The 19,741-nt window shown below is 33.9% G+C and overlaps 1 protein-coding gene across 4 annotated transcripts in view; it reads right to left on the reverse strand.

Moving 5' to 3' along the window:
* MEMO1 (mediator of cell motility 1) overlaps positions 1–19,741 on the reverse strand; it is a 147,891-nt gene that overhangs the window by 7,419 nt on the left and 120,731 nt on the right. For 2 of the 4 annotated variants that reach the window (XM_030920816.1, XM_030920817.1), the window contains 2 exons: positions 19,140–19,282; positions 10,537–10,613 (listed from right to left, as the gene is read on the reverse strand). In XM_030920816.1, the coding sequence (XP_030776676.1) occupies positions 10,537–10,613; positions 19,140–19,282 (220 nt within the window). The remainder of the gene's footprint in view (positions 1–10,536; positions 10,614–19,139; positions 19,283–19,741) is intronic. The other 2 variants (XM_030920818.1, XM_030920819.1) reach the window with 1 other exon arrangement.

Raw genomic sequence — 19,741 nt, forward strand, 5'->3', positions numbered from 1 at the left:
ACAAAAGCAATAATGATAAAATTTAGAAATGGAACATTATTAACTAATACAGAATACTGGCGAATACACTTTTAGATATACCTATGTTTTTATGTTAACAGCTGTGAGATTACTATTAGGAAAACTCCCAAAAGACAGAAATGCTAGTTCAATGTTGGTGGCAAAAGTCCAAGAAGATGAAAAAGAATATCCTTCCCCAATTATGCTGAATTAACTGTTTTATTTCTTGAAATAGTAGAAGATATGATCAGTGAGTCTAAAGTCTAGGCAACGAGAGCTTCCTAAGGCCTAGGATAGTGAAAATTTGATTGTTCACATAAACTTGACCTAATGCGGAGGAGTGAAATGGGTCACCATACTATTCATTCAGCTCTAAGATGCTCTAAGATAAGGCAGACATTATAAACACCAAAAGCCCATCCATTAAGGATACAGGTTTCTGAGGAATTTAAGTTTCAGAAAGAAATCCACAAATTGAAAGCGAACTCCCTAAATTTAAGGAGTGAACCAATCTATCACTGTGTTGACTCTTCAAGTAATCGGTGAATGTTTGTGATGTCAAATTCCAAGTGGCAACCCTAAACTAAATAGGCAGTATTAACTGACAAAGCTCAAATTCAGGACTCTGATAAGACAACAAATTATCTTCCCTCTTTAAAAAAGTTTGCCTAGATTTAATAAAATGACAATCTAAAAATTATCACCCAGAAGTAAATCTCTCCCAAAAGTAATAAATGCAAAGGAGTAGCAAAACTTTTAGAGGCACTTAAGAAATAAAAACTAGAATCATTCCAACCACATAATTAACAGCACATTATCAAATCATTAGAAATTGTGGGTTTATAGTTTAAAGGATATACATTTATATTTGCAGATAAGTACACATTTAGTGACGTGGGGTAGGAAAAGGAAATATTCTAGTTTCTTTAAGAGGCATCAAGAGAAAATCGTTAACAGTGAAAGTTTTATGGAAAAAACTCACCTTAAAAATAGCACTGCTAAGTAATGTACTAATAAATGGCTATCTTACAAGCGATGTTATAAAACTTACTAAGAAGCTACTGGCTTAGGTTCAAGAGAAAGAAGTATGAGGTGACAAAGGAACAATTTTCACTTTTAAAATAGTAGGAAGGAAGAAAAGTAGTTCATGTTCAAATTAAATGAAGTAAATGATAAATTTAAAAGAAAAAGAAGTTATAACAGATGAATACAATGACATTTTCAGATTATCCTTGCCGAATCATAATTTGCCAACGTCCATAATGAAACACTGGTCTACACCCAAAAAAGTAGTATAATAAAAATGATAACCTATGACCATCTCATAGAATAACTATGACTAATATTTCAAGTAAGTAAAGTTTACAAGATCATTATCTCCAAATAGGTTCTGCTTTAGTCACAGTAATTATTGACATTGCAAAGCACTAATTACCAAAGAAATTGGTCTATAGCCAAAAAAATTACAAGACTTTCAGAGTTTAGATATCCTATGCTACAGTTACATAATTTTTCCCAACTACATTTGGTAGTTCATTCTATATTTTGTGTTTTTTCACATAATTAATTTCTAAGATATTCAAGTGCTAGATATATAAACACTGTGCAATAAGAGGAATAGCTATTTTTCTTTTGCAACTTAGAAATGGTTTTATTTTGTAGCCTTGTAATAACTATATTTGGTAATAGTTTTCAGTTAAAAAGGACCAAAACTTAATTAACATGCTAATTTTGAACAGATGTAATCTAAAATTTTACACTTAGTTTCTTTTTACTCTATCAAACTTTCAAAATGTATACTTATTACTGCAATTCAAAATTGTTAACATTTTTATAATGCTTATGCAGAGAACCATCCAAGTACATTTTGTCTGAAAAGATCACATATGAAAACTAAGATACTGGTTCTCAAACAAATTAAATTATGTGTAATATAAAATAATCTCTTAGAAAAGAAATACGCCAAAGTACATTCACCATCTGATTAATCAATTAAGACAATACATTATTTAAGTCTGCCTAACAGCAAGTGTACACATATATACATGTAATATAAACACACCTAAGTTTACGTCTAGAGCTAACCATTCTTATTATTTTGACCCATGTATTCTAACTCCCAGAATTGACTTGGAATTTGAATCAACAGTATGCTAATAAAATAGAACACTTATGAGCCATTTAAAAATTCTAAATATAAATAAAAATATCTCAACAAATGGACCACAGAAATAAACTCCAAGTCCAAATGTCAAAATCAAATATTAAATTCAAGCATATTAATATGAAGCAAATACTCAATATTTATTCAGAATTTTTCAATATTTGAGACAGGGTCTCAGCAAATTTCAACAAAGTTCCACAACTGAGTTCTGTTGCAATGACAGGGTTAATGATTACTATAGTAAGCAATCTCATCTCTGTCCTGGCTTTAATGATCTACTGAGACCTCCCAAACTTACATCTCTAGTCGGATTGAAAGCCTTCTCTGAGCTCCAAACCAAAACAGTCAACCCATTAGCAAAGTCCTTTTGACTCTTACTTCTGAAAAGATCTGAACTCCATCCACTTCATTCTATCTCCACCAACATCACCACAGTCCAAGTTACTATCATCTCTCTCTCGAACTTCTGCCAATGGCCCATTGTTGCTACTACTTTTTTTTTTTTTTTTTTTTTTTTTTTGAGACAGAGGCCCCAGAACCAGAGTGCAGTGATGCGATCTTGGCTCACTCCAACCTCACCTCCACCTACTAGGTTTAAGCGATTCTCCTGCCTCAGCCTCCCGAGTAGCTGGGACTATAGGCATGCACCACCATGCCTGGCTAATTTTTGTATTTTTAGGAGAAAGGGGGTTGTGTCATGTTGGCTAGGCTGGTCTCAAACTCCTGGCCTCAACTGATCCGCCCGCCTCAGCCTCCCAAACTGCTGGGATTACAGACGTGAGCCACCACCCCCAGCCCAATTGTTGCTACTTCTGACCCTCCTGTATAATCCATTTGCCACACAACTACCAGAGTGACCTTAAAAATAATGCAAATTATATCATCTCACTTCCTATTGTATTTATATGAAGTTCTTACCCTCAATTATTACCCTATACTATCAGCTCCCTGCCTCTTTTATACACACCACTCTTCTTACTCTTATGCACCATACTCCCACAACACTGGCTTTTTCCTTTTCTTCTAACACACCAGCCTCTTTCTGAACTTAAGGTCTTTGCACTGGCAACTTCTCCGGTCTAAAATGCTCTTCCCTCTGATCTTTACTTGGTTTGCTCTTTCTTATCATTCCGAACTCACTTTAATTTTCATCCTCAAGGCAGTCTTTCTCAGACCACTCAATCCAAGCCCTCCAATCATTTACCATCATTTACGGTTTTAGGTATTTTCTGCACACATTACTACTTGAAACTAATTAATATATTTCCTTACCTTTTAAAATTAACATGTATCTCCTCCAATTAGAAGTTTTATGACAGTAAGAACCATGTTTGCTTATTGCTGTACCTCCACCAACGCCTCAGGATGTATACGTACTCAAAAATAATTGGCAAAATGAAAATCCAAATGTCGACCTGATTGACATCTCTACTTAGATGTCTTAAAGGCAATAGCAAACATAACATATCCCTAACAGAATTTATGATCTTCCTGCCCCACCAAAAAAAATTTTGGTCCTTTCTTCCTGTGCTTACGGGCTAAATAAATAATGTAACCATCCAACCAGCAGAATAGCCAAAAATTTAAGAGTCATCCTTGACATTTCCTTGACCCCTGCAAGCTCAATCCACCTCCAAGTCCCATCATCAATTTGTCTCCTAAATACACTGAATATATACATTTCTGTCCCTCTCTTCTACCACCATCATCCCACCTTAAATTACCATCGTTTCTCATCTGGACTACCTAACTGGTCTACATGTATCTCCTCCAGCCTCCTTCCAACCCATTTGCTACACTGCAGCCATATGATGTATTCAAATACAAAACCAACTTTATCACTTCCCTATTTAAGATTCTTCAAGATAGCTGTTCTAGAGTCTTTAAGCTTCATTTCTCACCACCCTCCTCATCCATTCTCATTCATTCAACAAATGTATATATTGTGTGCCCACTGACAGGCCCTGGGATGGAAAAATGGACAAAGCCCCTGTTCTCATGAAGCTTATATAATCCAATGAGGGAGATAACCCCAAGACAAATCAACAAATGAATAATAAGTCATGCAGTAATAAATACCTAGAATAAAAATACAGCAGGGTAAGGTCAATGAACAGCTGTTCATCCAAGGAGCCTAATGGAAAATGATGCACGCTTTTTGGCTGTCACAATAATTTGAAGATGCTATTGGGACTCAGTGGGATTCCAGGGATGCTGACACAAGACAGTTTCATACACAAAGACTGTTCTCCATCCATAAAACTACAGAATACCTACAGCCTTAATTATCTATACATTAATTCACTTTATATACAAACAGAAATAAGTTTTGCATTGATTTTAATACACAATGAGTTTCCCAGGAATAAAACTATCATGCAAAGTGGGGGAAGACTGTACTTCTTTTGTTTACAAGTTTACTAAGAATTGTTCACCATTTTGGAAAATCAAGTCACTAACAATTGCACTTAGTAATTTCAGTCACTAACACATACCTGTGTAAGTGTGCATCTGTAGCTGTTTTTACGTTAATAATACTATTCATAAACATATGAATACTTCATTGTACCTTCTAATTTAGTTGTGCCTGGGCATTTACATTCTTAAATACATATTTATTATAAATTCCTTTTATTTCCTTTACATGTTACAGTTAGGAGAGTCATGTTTTCAAATTGCATACAGGAAGATTATATCCATTAATTTATTCATTTGAAAAATATGTACTGACCACCTACTTATATTCTAATCACTATTCTAGGCACTGTGTATACATCAGTGAACAAAACAAATATCCTGATTGACAGAAATGTAGTTAAGTATTTAGTTTTTTAGAAGAAAAAGTGGAACAGGGTACAGTGGACTGAGAATGCTGCAAGGGTAGGATGTAGGATGCAAAATTAAATAGAGTAGTCAGAAGGCCCCACTGAGAAGGTGAAAGCTAAGCAGACTTGAGGTAAGTGAGACAGTCAAGTGCAAAACAGGCAAAAGCCCTAAGCTAGGCACATACCTGACATTATCAAGGCACAGTAAGGAGATCAGTGTGTCCACAGTAGAGTGAAAGAAGAGTAAAAGGAAGAAGATGGAGGGCTCTTAACATTTGGAGGCTGCAAGTCACGTTGGTCCTTTTTGCCTACCCATTGTAAAGACACTGGCTTTTATTCTGACTGAAAGGGGGCAATTTTACAGGAGATACGGGGCAGAAGAGTAACATGATCTGATTTAGATTTTAAAATAATTGCTTTGGTTCCTACTTTAAGCTACCTGAGACTGACGAACCCAAGAGTAGGTCTAAGAAGACCAGTTAGGAAAGTGGAAGGACAGGACCACCATCATTTGAATTAAGAAAGTCTATGAGTAGAACAGGTCTTGGTGGGAAGAGAATCAGGAACTCTGTTTGGAATGTGTTTAGTATGAGCTGTTTATAAGACATCCAAGTGGAAATTATGTATGGGTGTTTGAAAATGTGGTTCTGGCAGGAGTTACTCTTACATTTTTGATGCAAAAAGCATTACTTTTTGATAAAATTTAGTACAAACTTGCTAAAGACCATGTCCAGGAAGACTTTATTTACTTTGAAAATTTTTAGTACTGAGGTATCTTTCAAAATTATTTTCCGTATGGTTACTTAACCAAAAAAAAGGTAATTTTAATGACGGGAAAATTTACATGCATAACATTAATAATTTATATTTCACATATATACAGCCACTCCACAGATTCTTTCCTAAAGGAATAAAATACAAGACAAGAAAGGTTAAACTGGGGAGAAATGAGAATCATACAGGTGATATAATCGTAAGTCAAATCTCTCTAAGACCTCAAACTAGGAATTAATGTTACTGGAAATTCTGAAGTAATCACAGCTCCCATCTTTAAAAACTCCTCCTTTGACTGTGTTTCCCTGGATCTCCTCACCTACCAAATCAGTTAACATTTAAACACTGCTCCTTTCTGTCATACTCAAAACTAGTAGAGAACAATTTTTCACATTTGGTTTTTGCCTCTTCATTCCAATTTACCTTCTAACCTGATTCCACTGAAACTGCTCTTGCAAGGTTCTTAATTCACCTCTGTGCAGCATTTGATAGTCTTCCTCCCTCTTTGCTAAATAAAGCTCATCCTCTCTGTGATATTGCTCGTTCTCAGTTCTCTCTAAGCAGAATTCTACTGACTCTTCTTTATCTCCTCTTCCACTTAATACTGGTATGTCCATCTGATCTAACTCCCCCTTTGTTCCTACTCCTTATACTCTCTCTGGAGATTGACTCTGTGAACAATGGCATTAACATCCTTTCTTCCCATCCACTCCTCATACATCAATAATTTCAAAATGTTTATCTCCATCCAGACCTACCTTCATGTTCTAAACCAGTACTGTCCAATAAAAATATAATGCAGGCCATATATGTAATTTTAAAATTTATTGTATCCATATTTAAAAAAAAACAGGTAAAATTTATTTTAAGATATTTTATTAAACACAATCTGGCAGTATCATTTTATAATATAATCAAGATAGATTATTTTTGAGATATTTTTGTTCCTTTTATACTACATGTTCAAAATCCAGTGTATATTTTACACTTACAGCATACCTCAAGTTGTATAACCACACTTCACATACTCAATAAATACATGTAATTGGTGGCTACAGTATCAAAAAGTGCAGTTCTAAACAACACAAAAGCCATGTCTAAAACTGAACTCATCTTTTTCTTTAAATCTGTCCCTCTTATATTCCCTGTATTAGTGTGTACATCTATGTACACACGGAAGCCAGAAATCATCCCACATCCCACCACTCCCTTAACATGACACACCTAATTAATCCCTAAAGTCCTTTTCATTCTACCTCCTAAATGTCTCTCAGCTTTCTATATTGTAATGGCTGGTTCTAAGTATGTTCAACCACTGGACTCTAACTTCCATTAAGTCACGGACTATGTTTTCTCTTGTTTATGTCTTCAATACTGCACAGAGTACCAGACAAATAGCAGATACCCATTAACCATTTGCTTTGACAATCATTAATCATTTGCTATACGGACAAAGCCAGAAAAAGTTTTCTGAGGCAACTGAGAACTAAACCTCAGAATAAAAAGTCAAAGGAGAGTTAATCAACTGAAATGAAAACATCAAGAAGCCAAAAGAGAAGACAATACATTAAAATCCAAATAAAATTCTAAAGGTAAAAGTATTGGACAATAATTGGATTTAAAGTAGCAACTAAGGTAAGTTTACATATGATAAACACACTAAGTAACGAACTTTGCATTCATTACATTTGGCTTTAATAAAATATACTACATGACATATTCTATTTATACATTCATATCCAGATTCCTTACTAAAATATTTGATCTACTTTAGACCAAATAATCTTATACTAAAACATATGCATAAGGTTTAACACATTGGTAGAGCTGATTTGAACAAACTGAAGACTTATAAGCTGATAGAATTTAAAGACAATTTAGAGATCATCTAGTCCAAGTCTACCTTCTTCCAGATAAGGAAATGAAAACTAGAGTATTAAAATAATCTGTCAACGGTCATAGAGAGCAAGTTAGAGTTGTTCTGCTATATTTAATACTGTTTATGAGTAAATCCCAAAATTATTTGTGTTATTTAAAAAATTAAAATAAGTATCATCAGCTTAGGCAACTTGGCGAAACCCCATCACTAAAAACTAAAACTAAAACTAAAAATAATTAGCCAGGTATGGTGGTACATGTCTACAGTCCCAGCTACTTGGTTGGCTGAAGTGGGAGGATTGTTGAAACCCAGCAGGTTGAGGCTGCAGTGAGCTGTGATTGCGCCACTGCACTCCAGCCTGGGTGACAGAGAGAAACTGTCGAAAAGAAAAGAAAAAAAGAAAAGAAAAGAAAAGAGAAGAGAAGAGAAGAGAAGAGAAGAGAAGAGAAGAGAAGAGAAGAGAAGAGAAAAGAAAAAGAAGGAAGGAAGGAAGGAAGGAAGGAAGGAAGGAAGGAAGGAAGGAAGGAAGGAAGGAAGGAAGGAAGGAAGGAAGGAAGGAAGGAAGGGAAAAAATATTATGATTACTATAGCACGTCAAGAAAAAAAGACAGTAGGATCAACATTTACTATACTCCTAAGCTAGGTAAGAATATAGTTATATTTTAAAATTCTGTGTTTAGAACAACAAATTGAAATTCCTTTTAAGAAAAATCCAGGCCACGTGCAGTGGCTCATGACTGTAATCTCAGCACTTTGGGAGGCCAAGGAGGGTGGATCACTTGATCTCAGGAGTTCCAACCAGTCTGGGCAACATGGCGAAACCTCGTCTCTACAAAAAACTACAAAAAAAAAATTAGCTAGGTGTGGTGGTACGCATCTGTGCTCGACTGCCTGAGCCGGGAAGGTTGAGGCAGCAGTGAGCCATGATGGTGCTACTACACTCCAGCCTAGGTGATAGAGTTAGAGCTTGCCTTCAAAAACAAAAACAAAAAAGACCAAAAAAACAAAAAAACAAAAAAAAAAAAGGAAAAAAAGAAAAATCCAAATCCAAATGGCCCAAAAACAAGATAATACACTAAGAATTTGTAAAAAGAGCAAAATGACAAACGAAGAGAAAAAAAAACAAATTATTTGCATCTGTAAAAATAATTTTGTTTTCTTATGCTTTTTTTATAGCTCTTTTTAATAGATACCTAAAGGCTCCAGGTCATAAAGTTCAAATCTTAATACATGCCAAGTGCGGTAGCTCACACCTGTAATCTCAGCACTCTGGGAGGCAGGAGGGTTACTTGAAGCCACGGGTTCAAAACCAGCCTGCTCAATAAAACAAGACTTGTCTTTACAAAAAAAAAAACAAAAAAAAAAAACAAAAAGAAAAAGAAAAAAGCTGGGTGCGATGTCACATGCCTGTAATCCCAGGACTTTTGAGAGGCTGAGGCTGGCAGATCACTTGTGCTCAGGAGTCTGAGACCAGCCTGGGCAACATGGTGAAACCCTATCTTTACAAAAAATACAAAAATCAGACGGGCTTGGTGGTAGGCACCTGGTAGGCACCCCAGCTACTGGGGAGGTTGAGGTGGGAGAATTGCTTGAGACTGGGAGGTAGAGGCTACAATGAGCCAAATCACACCACTGCACGCCAGCCTGGGCCACAGAGTGAGACCTTGTCTCTAAATAAATAAATATTAGTTGGGTATGGTGGCATGTGCCTATAGTCCCAGCTACTCAGGAGGCTATGGCAGGAGGATTGCTTAAGCCCAGAAATTCCAGGTTGCAGGGAGCTATGATGTGCCACTGCACTCCAGCCTCGGTAATAGAGTGAGTCCCTGTCTCTTAAAAAAAGGAAAATATAAATATCTTAATATGCATGCTTAAGATCAACGGGAAATGCAAATCAAAACAAAAATGAAATTAGATAAATAATCTAATTTACAGGATATTTTACAGAAATATGTCAATGATGTGAGTTTATTATGTTTAAAATATTAATTCCATTAAATTTGAGATCATTTTGAGAGCTTCTAAAAATCTGAAGAAAAAAAGTAGTTCCAAAATAAACATGCCTCTGTCAGGTCAAACTGCTGGTCCACGGAAATAATAAAAATAAATTCACACACAAAAAAAAATGCCTGAAATTTTAAAATTTAAAATAAAGTATATGTATAAATCCCTTCAGCATGGCAGACAAGATTTAAGTTAGCTACATTTTGTGTACATTGGAATTCCTGTATACTATCATCATAAGGCTATGATATCTTTATTTCCAGAGGTAAAAGGGCAATAATTTTAAAAAATAAAGACTTTCAGTCAAACCTTTATAATTTTCAGGTTATTTACTTCAAGTTTACATATAGTTCCTCCAATAGAATACAGATTTTTAGTAGCTAATTCATAAAATCTTCATCATCACTTAAGAACAGTAATTTGGCCTGCTATCAAAACTAAAAATATACTAAGTTATTTAATAAATTTTAAGAAACAACAATGCTGTTCAGAAGGAGTCAAAAGAAGGAATCAAAAGAAATATTTCAGGTAGTCATGAAACAAATAGGAGTCAAGGTATCCATCATCTGCTATGGTTACTACTGCTTAACAGTAAATGATGGTATTAGTATCCTATTGTCCCTAAAGCTAAAGTACTTCTCTAAAAAGTATTTTAAATCTGTATATATTATTCTTAAATATTCTCATTAATCAAACAAAATTATGATGATGGAAATTCCTACTAGAATAGGGATTATTCTTATAGTCAATATTTATATGACACATTGCATTTTGTACATTTAAAGATAGGGAAAAAAGTATATTATTTCAACATATTAAGTCTTGAATTACTAATCTGAAATTAAAGAAAAAGCCTTAGAGCATTAAAATCCCACACCTGAAAGACTTACCATTTTATCTAGATGTTCAATGGATCTATAAATCTCCCCCTGGGATTCATCATAGTAACTGTAACGGAACCTTTGACCTTGAAACAAATATCATGTACAAAATAAAATAGGGAAAAATTAGAAGCTAAAAAGAAAGCAAGCGCTTACCAAATAATTTCAGTTCTCGTGAAAGGCAAAGCACAGCTTAAGCCTCTGAGAGAATCATTCCCAAGAGCCCTTGTACATAAAAATAAAAGGCATATTTGGGAAGGTAATAAAGAAATGATATCACCAATGTTTTATGATGTTAAGAACTATTTCAAATTGTAGAAACCTTAAAATCACCAGAAATACAAGATTAAGGAAACAAAACAGCTTAAAAGTTAGAAGCATTGTTAAACATTTTATCAGTCTAAACCCAAAGAATATTACTGAAGAAAATTTGGTTTAAGAAAACTATCTTGGTATAACAAATCACTAAAAGCCTTAGCTTTTGCTGTACAAAGGTTTGATCTCTATTACAGGGAAAAAAAAAATGTAGGTCACAAATACTGTAACTTATGTGATTTTTATGAAGTAAATTTTTAAAAAAATATCTCATTTTTGCACTACTTAGAAAAGGATCAAAACAAGTGCCTTACGCAATGTGAACAGAATACACAAAAGGGTAAATATAATATAAATATAATAAATATTCCTACCCTGACATAAAATGTCAGTAAGAGTAAAAGCATAGAACATTCAATGTTTTGGCTATTCTCCAAAGAACAGAGAGGGTAAAATGAAAGAGGCTTAAAGAGAAGACAGAAAACAAAAGTCTCAGAAGATAAATTGTTTCCTACTAGTTACATGAAAATCAAAAGTTAAAAATTTTCTTAACTAATTATGGAGTGTTACTGAACTGACTGCAATGTATTTCAGATACACCTAAATCTATCTTTCAGCAGTGCCTTTTTTCTAAGAAGTCATTACTTTTGTATTTCCTTAATGTTAAAGATTAACCAAAATGCATTTCTAAACGAATTAAGAGTATACAAATCATGTACACACATCATATGTCTTGTGCTTCATGTTTAGAGCAATATTGATATATCCAGTTACCACCCTCACACCTGAAGACATGGAACTCTTTAGCTGGATAATTAAGATTTTTAAGTTTTCTGTTCATCTTACTAAAAAAATTACGTAAATGATGGGCAGTGTAAAATTATAAAACCCTCTTTGATGTCCTTTTTGAAAAACTACACATCACAGAACTGAAACACTTCATTCATTTGTTGATACTGATCACCTTTGATGGTCATCTTTCTAAAATATGTCATATTTCCTTAATGTTCACATTTTAACTTTTCGTATACAGTAATATAATTACTCAATGTAGCAGTCCTTATTCTCTCCCAAGAGCCATTATTCAATCAATATTGCATCTTACAACTTAACTGATGATATCCTAGAATTGGGCAATAGGGTCTGAAATAATATCTGCTTCCTGAATAAAACAATAAAGATTACTGCATGTTACCTTAGCTATGAGATCAACTATAGTCTTTGAACTAAAAAAAAATTCTTAAAACAATGATAATTTATCATTCAATGCCTCTATACTGATAATTCATTAAACATTTCTTTCAAAATTTAGAGTTAGGTACAGCTTTATTTTTCTGTAAAGAATGTATATATTAATACTTCATGCATAACTAACAATGAGAAATACCTAATAACTATATAATTGACACCTTCTTTTCTTTTTTTTTTTTTTTTAAAGATGGAGTCTCACCCTGTTCCCCAGGCTGGAGTGCAGTGGCGTAACCTCGGCTCACTGCAACCTCTGCCTCCCGGGTTCAAGTGATTCTTCTGCCTCAGCCTCCCAAGTAGCTGGGACTATAGGCATGTGCCACCACATCCAGCTAATTTTTGTATCTTTAGTAAAGACAGGGTTTCACCATGTTGGCCAGGCTGGTCTCAAACTCCTGACCTCAAGTGATCCACCTGCCTTGGCCTCCCAAAGTGCTGGGATTACAGGCGTGAGCCACCACACCCAGCCTGACACTATTTTTCTCATTGCCAGGTGGCTGTGAGAAGGCTGCTCAATGCCAAATCTAAAGTGCATTTATAAGAATTTATCGATTCAATTCATTTGATACTAAATTTTTACTTCTATTTCAAAGTTATTTTGACAAAGCTGTCCAAAATCTTTCTGAAGCAAATGAACACCTTAGACAAGAATATTCTGACTCACTCTCACTACAGTAAGAACAATATTCTTGGAGGAAACCAAGGTAGTATACACCTCAATTCTTTGAACCTTAACTGCTTTAGGTTTACACTAATACATTCTCTCTTCCCTGCTTCTGGAAATAGCTGTTAGTTTTGGCTACTATCAGTAAGCCTTCTGACTGGGACATAATCTACTGCTACTTCCAGGTGCAGAGAAAAAATGCATATACTTCATGATAGTCATTTGTTACTCAAAAGTCTTTTCTGTTTAATTCCAAGTAAAGAGTTGCTGTTCCAAATGGCTGAAGTTGGTCAAACCAGACTTAATAGTAAGTGAAAAGTCTATACTTTAAATTGCTATCTTGTTCATATAGGCCATTTTCTATGTAACTTTCACTTAAAAACTGCTTCTGAAGGAAAAAAAGAGGAAATGTTTGAAATACTTTAAAATACTGGATCAGCATGGGATTTAATGAAATGCAAAAATGCACAGAGAACCAATGGGAATAAATGCTATCTACTTTTTGTTACTCTTTAGTAGCTACCTCATATTTAATAACTGAAAAACTGACTATAAATATTTGAAGGATTCTAAAGAATGTTTCGATTAAGTAGCTAAATCCACACTACATATGGCTACTACACTGAATAAATATTTTAGTTGTAACAGCTCAAATTGTCTCATGGTAATTTTTTTAAAATTATACAAATATTTAAAAATCACTTGAACAATGAATGTATTCTGGTCAATATACAAACAGAAGGCATCTAATTTGAAGTAAATGGTTGCCATCATCATAGCCTATATGTATGTGTGTATTTATGTATGTGTGCATACACACACACAACTTTAGTCAATCACCACTCAGAAACTGAGTTTAAAATACCATTTTTTGGTTTCTATTATTTTAAAAGTGTCTCAAAATTTTATTTAACAATAAAGAAAATGATAGCACAAGCACAATAAATGATCATAAATATACCTTTAACTAAAAATGTATTATTGACTTACAATAAATCATAATTATGTTATCTCATGAGCAAATTTATTTTATTTTTATAAGTTTTTGTGTTTCTGACATTCAGTAAAGGTTACGAATCTACACTGTAAACAAATACAATTGCCCATGTACCTGGAGAACTGGACTTTTGTACTTTTGTAAGTATGAATAAAGCGTATCACATAGTAAGAGAAAATTACTTACCTGAAACTTATCCTTTCAGAAGGTACACTGGGAAAATGGATTCTTTGAGCCCCTGTTTCAACTCCAAGTATGAGCATTCTAGCTTTAAGAGCCATTGACACTGCCCCTAGGGACAGCACAAGCTTTGGAACTCCCCTAGTGAGTATGTCAGTAGTTTCTTCAGGTGCCTTCCCTCAGTTCTTTTCAAATTCAAAAGATGAGAGGAAAAATAACCCAAGAAAAAAATCCTGTAAAGCAGAAACCTTACTCTTTGAGGGAAGGAGGGTAGCTCATTTGTGAATCCATTCCAGAGCACGCTTTCTGAGAAAAAGAAATACAGGTAAGTAATTTTCCCATCTCCAAAGGTGACTGGTGATTAATGAGTGGATTCACAGAGTGTGGAGAATAAGCTCCAGGGATGTCTGTTTAACACACAACAATCAACTAATGAGGACAAACATAACAATGAATGGTACAAGAACCAATGCTACTTTTTAAGTACCTTAAAACAAAAGGTAAAAGAATATTAAATACCTCAACATTAAGCTATGCACTGAACTGCAAAAATAAATAATGACCTTGGAAAGTTGATCTATAAAACCCCCAAAAGATCAGTCAATAAGATAGATTTTCAGATATATATCCAATAAAAATTATACTGTCATACATTTACTTAATCACATTTTTTAATATGTTAAACCACTTTCAAATATTTGAGTTAAACCTCACAACAACCTTGTGAGATCAATTACTAGGCCATTCGATACTAAGGATCCAACCTGGGGACATTCAAAATTGAAATCACTACCAAAGAAAAAATGTATTTCATAAAAGAAATATTCTCTAAATAGCATCAAATAAGGTAATCACTTTTAAAAGCTAAATACTATCATGTTTTCATTCTGAAGTCCTAGTTATAATGTATAAGTATTAGCCTTATCTCAAATGTGCAAAAAGTCAAAAACTAAATCTGTAAAATCTGTATGTACAAATATTTGAGAAGACAAATATGATGGCTTGGTTAAGGTATATTTTAAGAATTAGCTAACTTACACTCAAACCAATTTAACTATTTAGAAAATAGCAATAGCCTTATACCCAAGAGACTAACAGAAAGAAAGAGTATGCATGAATAATCACGTTAATATGCAATAAAGAAGAAATCTGAATGTAATAAATTTCATAAATATTTAGGGGAATGCCACTTTTAATAAGTGGTACGTATTTATAAAAAGCTAGTAATGTAAACCAAAACAAATATAAATTTATGCATAAAAATTCAAAATTGCTGAAAAGACTATAGTAAACTCATATTTAAAAAAGAATATAATGTCATAAACATTCACCAAGTAAACTTATCTAAACTGATTTGCAAAACCACCATAAAAGGTAAATCAAATAAAGCATGAGTCCACTTTTACTTTTTCTTTTTTGTTAGAGATGAGGTCTTACTTGTTCTCCGGGCTGGATTCAAGTAATCCTCCTGCCTCAGCCTCCCACATAGCTGGGACTATAGGCACAAACTACCATACCCGATTTATGACTCCACTTTTGAAAAATCAATTTTTGCTAAATCCAATTTCATTTAGAAACTTCTTAGAAGTGAAAATTATGTTAATGAAAGCTGCCAACAATCTAAATTTAGAAATATAAATTTCAGGAAGGTCATGGAAACACAAATATCAATCATATATATGAAGAAGGCCAAAACTGAAACTTGAGAAGACAGAATGAAAATTCTACTAATTGAAAAATTAAAATAGGTCCAGACAAAATTCTCTCATACGGAGCCATCCTATAGGATATAGAACTTAATAAGCACAAAAAGTATTGGAACAATTTAACCACGGTAAAGCACAGACTAGTGGCAAATGTCTTTTCACTTAATCTACTTCCTGCTAGTAACAGAAAGGATGAAATGAGGTGAAACTATTTTAAGTGTTGCCTGAGCAATATAATCTGGCATTTCTATATGTACAAGACTGGTGATGTGATAAAAGGCAGCAACCGAAATGCAGGGTTTCTTTTTGGGGAACTCAAATGAGGGGACTGAAAGAAGGGGGATAATGGAATCTAGGTTCCTGTCTCTCCCTTGACTTACCTCAACTAGAAAGAAAACTTGAGAGTGCTTCAGTATGTCTACCTTTATCTCTCTAATGCCTCTTTTCAAGTCTAAATAAAAGCTACAAGGCATCTGAAAGACGAACATCTTTAAAGTAAAATACATTTAAGAAAATAGATCATTTTTATAAAGAACACTGGCTAACAAATAAGGTTAACAAGAAAAAGCTTTCCAATTTACACGTAATAATCTGAAATGTCTCTATCACCAAGGTTTTCACTTTACTTTCTGCAACAGGTAGGCACACTATAAAGAGAACCACTGACTAAAAATGAACAATGTGGTCACTGCCAGTAATCTAATCATCAAAACAAAGAAACTTCCACTGTGTGTAGCTGAGTAATTTTTCAAGGGTACTATAATAAATTTTTTTTCCAAAAAAAATTCAGGTATTTATAGAGTGTGTTAAGAGGAAACTCAATGAACCATTTAAGACCTCTGCATGCATGAGGAACTGAATCCCTCCTATGAAATTACTTAGAAGTCAGTGTTATGATTGCTTCTACATAATAAAAATCAACCTGTATAGTACTTCTTTAAAAAGAAAGAAAAACCATTAAGTATTATCTTCATGAGAAAAAGCTGAATTTTTGAGATGATAATATGGCAGGCTTACTAATTTAGGAAAGATATCCGTCGCCACTACAGTATGAATGTGAGAAACATGAAACTTAATTAAGATAGCTTAACCCATAACTGGTCAGTAATTCATATTACTTCCGTAGGCATGCAAAAGAGGAAAATGTATCTTACTTTACAAGAATTACTGTGGTAGTGAAAAGACTATCAATTTTGGAATATTATCTGTGTTACACCTTTCACTTATCTCCAGAACCCCAACATATTTCTCAGTAAGAAGTAGCACAGTGCTTTCCATAAACACAAAGAAAACATTTAATGAGTATTATTAATGATGGTGATACTAAAAAATGAACTCTTGAAAAGTTCTATTACTTAAACACCAAACATAAACATAAAAAATGTTTTCGTCTCTAGATAATTCTTACAACTATTATTTATGAGTCTTTAAATTTTTTTGAGCTCTTTTTTGTAACTATCACCTGGAAAGCCTATCTTACAATTTAGATACCAAAATCTCCAAGAAATCAGGAGACAAAACAACCTCAATAATTTTCTAAGAATCTAGGTAGAAGGTAAAACAGATTTATTTTTCTCTCTCAGCCACTGTAGTTACATACAGCAGTGGACTAGGCTTTGCTTACTTTAGAATTCTTTATTAATGAGGTAAAAAGGATGATTCCACAGAAAAGAGCAATACAGAAATGTTTACTGACGTTGTACATGAATTTATGTTATGATTGCACAGGTTGCCAACTTAGAGAGAAAGCCCAGGTTCTGAAAAATAATATCAAGGGAACTACTTATTTAAATCAAGTGATTAATAAGAGCCTTAAAAATGAAGGAGGGGTGGGACATTTATTCAAGAATTTTAATTTTCAAAACATAAAGCCATGCTTTGTTACCAACACAAATTCACAATATTAAGGAAAATATCCTGTTTTGCAGTAATGATATTTAAGTTTTCAAGGTCATTTAACAAAATTCCAAAATTCTACAGAAAGGAACTCCTTTTAGGCATCTACCAAGCCTTCAGATCTAAGCAGCATACTTATATCCATAAAATGTAACTTCTGCCAAAGGTAGCAAACCAGCTAACCAATAAAATCAGTAAATAAAGAACCTTGAATATTAAAAACCGATTTAAAAAAAGAAGAAGACCCCTGAGAGCTTCTCTAGGGGGCTGGAAAGGAAGCACAACTACCTGCATACCCTAAAAATCTGGGTTTCCAACCTCAGTACTGCTGACATTTTGGGCCTGGTAATTCTCTGATGTGGGAGCCATCCTGTGCCATTGTAGGATGTTTATTTAGCAGCTACCCTGGACTCTACTCATTAGATAGCAATAGTAGTGCCACCTCCAAACCATATCCCAGTTGTGGTGATCAAAACTGTCTTCAGGAATTTTCAAATGCCCCTCACAGTAAAATCACTCCCAGTTGAGGATAAGTACTTTATGCAAAAAAATAATCTGTACTATTATGAAAGATAGTTCTCTTGAACTGAGATCTCAACTTTGAAAAGGCCATTCGGAGATAGAAGCAAGAGAAAGACACCAGCCCAACCAGGCCAGATAAATGTTGAATTAATTCTGGCAATCAATGGGTAAGACATATAAAATGCCATGGCTCCCTATGTTTCACTGAGGATGTTCTCCTGGCTATTCTAGCATTGTATCTTAAAAATTATGGTCTTTCATTTTAGGTTTCCTTATGATCAAAGAAATAACTGATAAATGAACAGGTACTGGCATCTTAAACCAATAAATTAACAGGTCAAAGAGATGTCCTAAAAGGAACAAAACTTAGAAATATTCTGGGACAGTAATGGATAAAGGAAAGCAAACTGCATCCAAAGATTGTAAAAGCAATGTTTACTGAAAGAGGAATCCACAAACAGCTCACTTCTCTTATGATGTATTCACTGTGAAGGATTCTTACTCTTACAATAATTAAAAAATCACTCAAGAGTCCTTACCCTCATAAAGCATTACCAATGAAGACCACAGTGCTAATAGCCAATATGTTATAATCTCTGGAGGGTAGCTTTAAACTGATGGCAATTGTGGGCAAAAACTAAGCACCAAAAGGGGGGGAAAAAGACTAATTACAAAAAAGGAAATGTGGAAAAGGACTGGCACAGCACACAGTGCTCTTCTATATCCTAAAGAACACTGGATTTATCCACCAAAACTAACTTCAAAGAATCTACCATACACACCTACTTGGAAATGAGGTTAAAAGATCTTAACTCCCACTACATAAGTATCTAAGCAAGGATGACTTCACAGTGTGAATCCAATTATACCAGTCGCCTTTGGAAATGTACCCATAATCCACTATTGTAATCTGATCCTTTTTAAAGGATCAAAAGATTTTTTGTTCACTTTTAAACATTGCTGCCAGAAGTAAAACTTTCCAAGGAAAGTGATAAAAAATTGAAAATCAGAGCTTAGAATGAAAAGATACCTTTAACCAGAAGTATATAACATCTACCATGATATGTTAAAATCTAGAACTTACCCCAGTGGCAGAAATCAGAAGAAACCACAAAGAGATTACTAGGATCCGCTAGATATTTACTGAAGAGTTTTCCGAATTCCTGTTCTTTTGACTCACTCAGAGCTCCAACCAGTACAGGAATAATGGTAAACTCATCCTTATGGCTTAAAGAAAACAGAAAAAAAAAAAAAAAAGTCATTTAAGATGCTTAAGAATGAAAGTAGTTCTCCAAATGTGTTGGCATTAGAAAGTGGAATATGTATTAATAGTGGTAAGGACAACATACATAATATTATCGTTGAATTCTTAAAATCCATAAATTAAATGTTTAAAGGGTACGAGGGTACGATTAAAAATATGAGTCACACAGAATACTAAAAATATCCATTTAAACTACAGAAATATATTACTTCTTTAGGTAAACAAAGCTATTTTACTACCAGGTATAATAACATCTCGAAAAATAAAAACAAGCCCATCAGAACAGCACCAACTCTTTTCACATACTCATCAAGGCTACAGTCATCTGCCAAATCTTTCTGTGATTATAAAAGAACATTAAACTCTTCCTCGCCTATTTTAATCTATCCTATTATAAAAACCATCATTTCTGGCACTTGCTC

This window comes from Rhinopithecus roxellana, chromosome 17 (genome assembly GCF_007565055.1).
Source record: "Rhinopithecus roxellana isolate Shanxi Qingling chromosome 17, ASM756505v1, whole genome shotgun sequence".
NCBI classification, from domain to species: Eukaryota; Metazoa; Chordata; class Mammalia; order Primates; family Cercopithecidae; genus Rhinopithecus; species Rhinopithecus roxellana.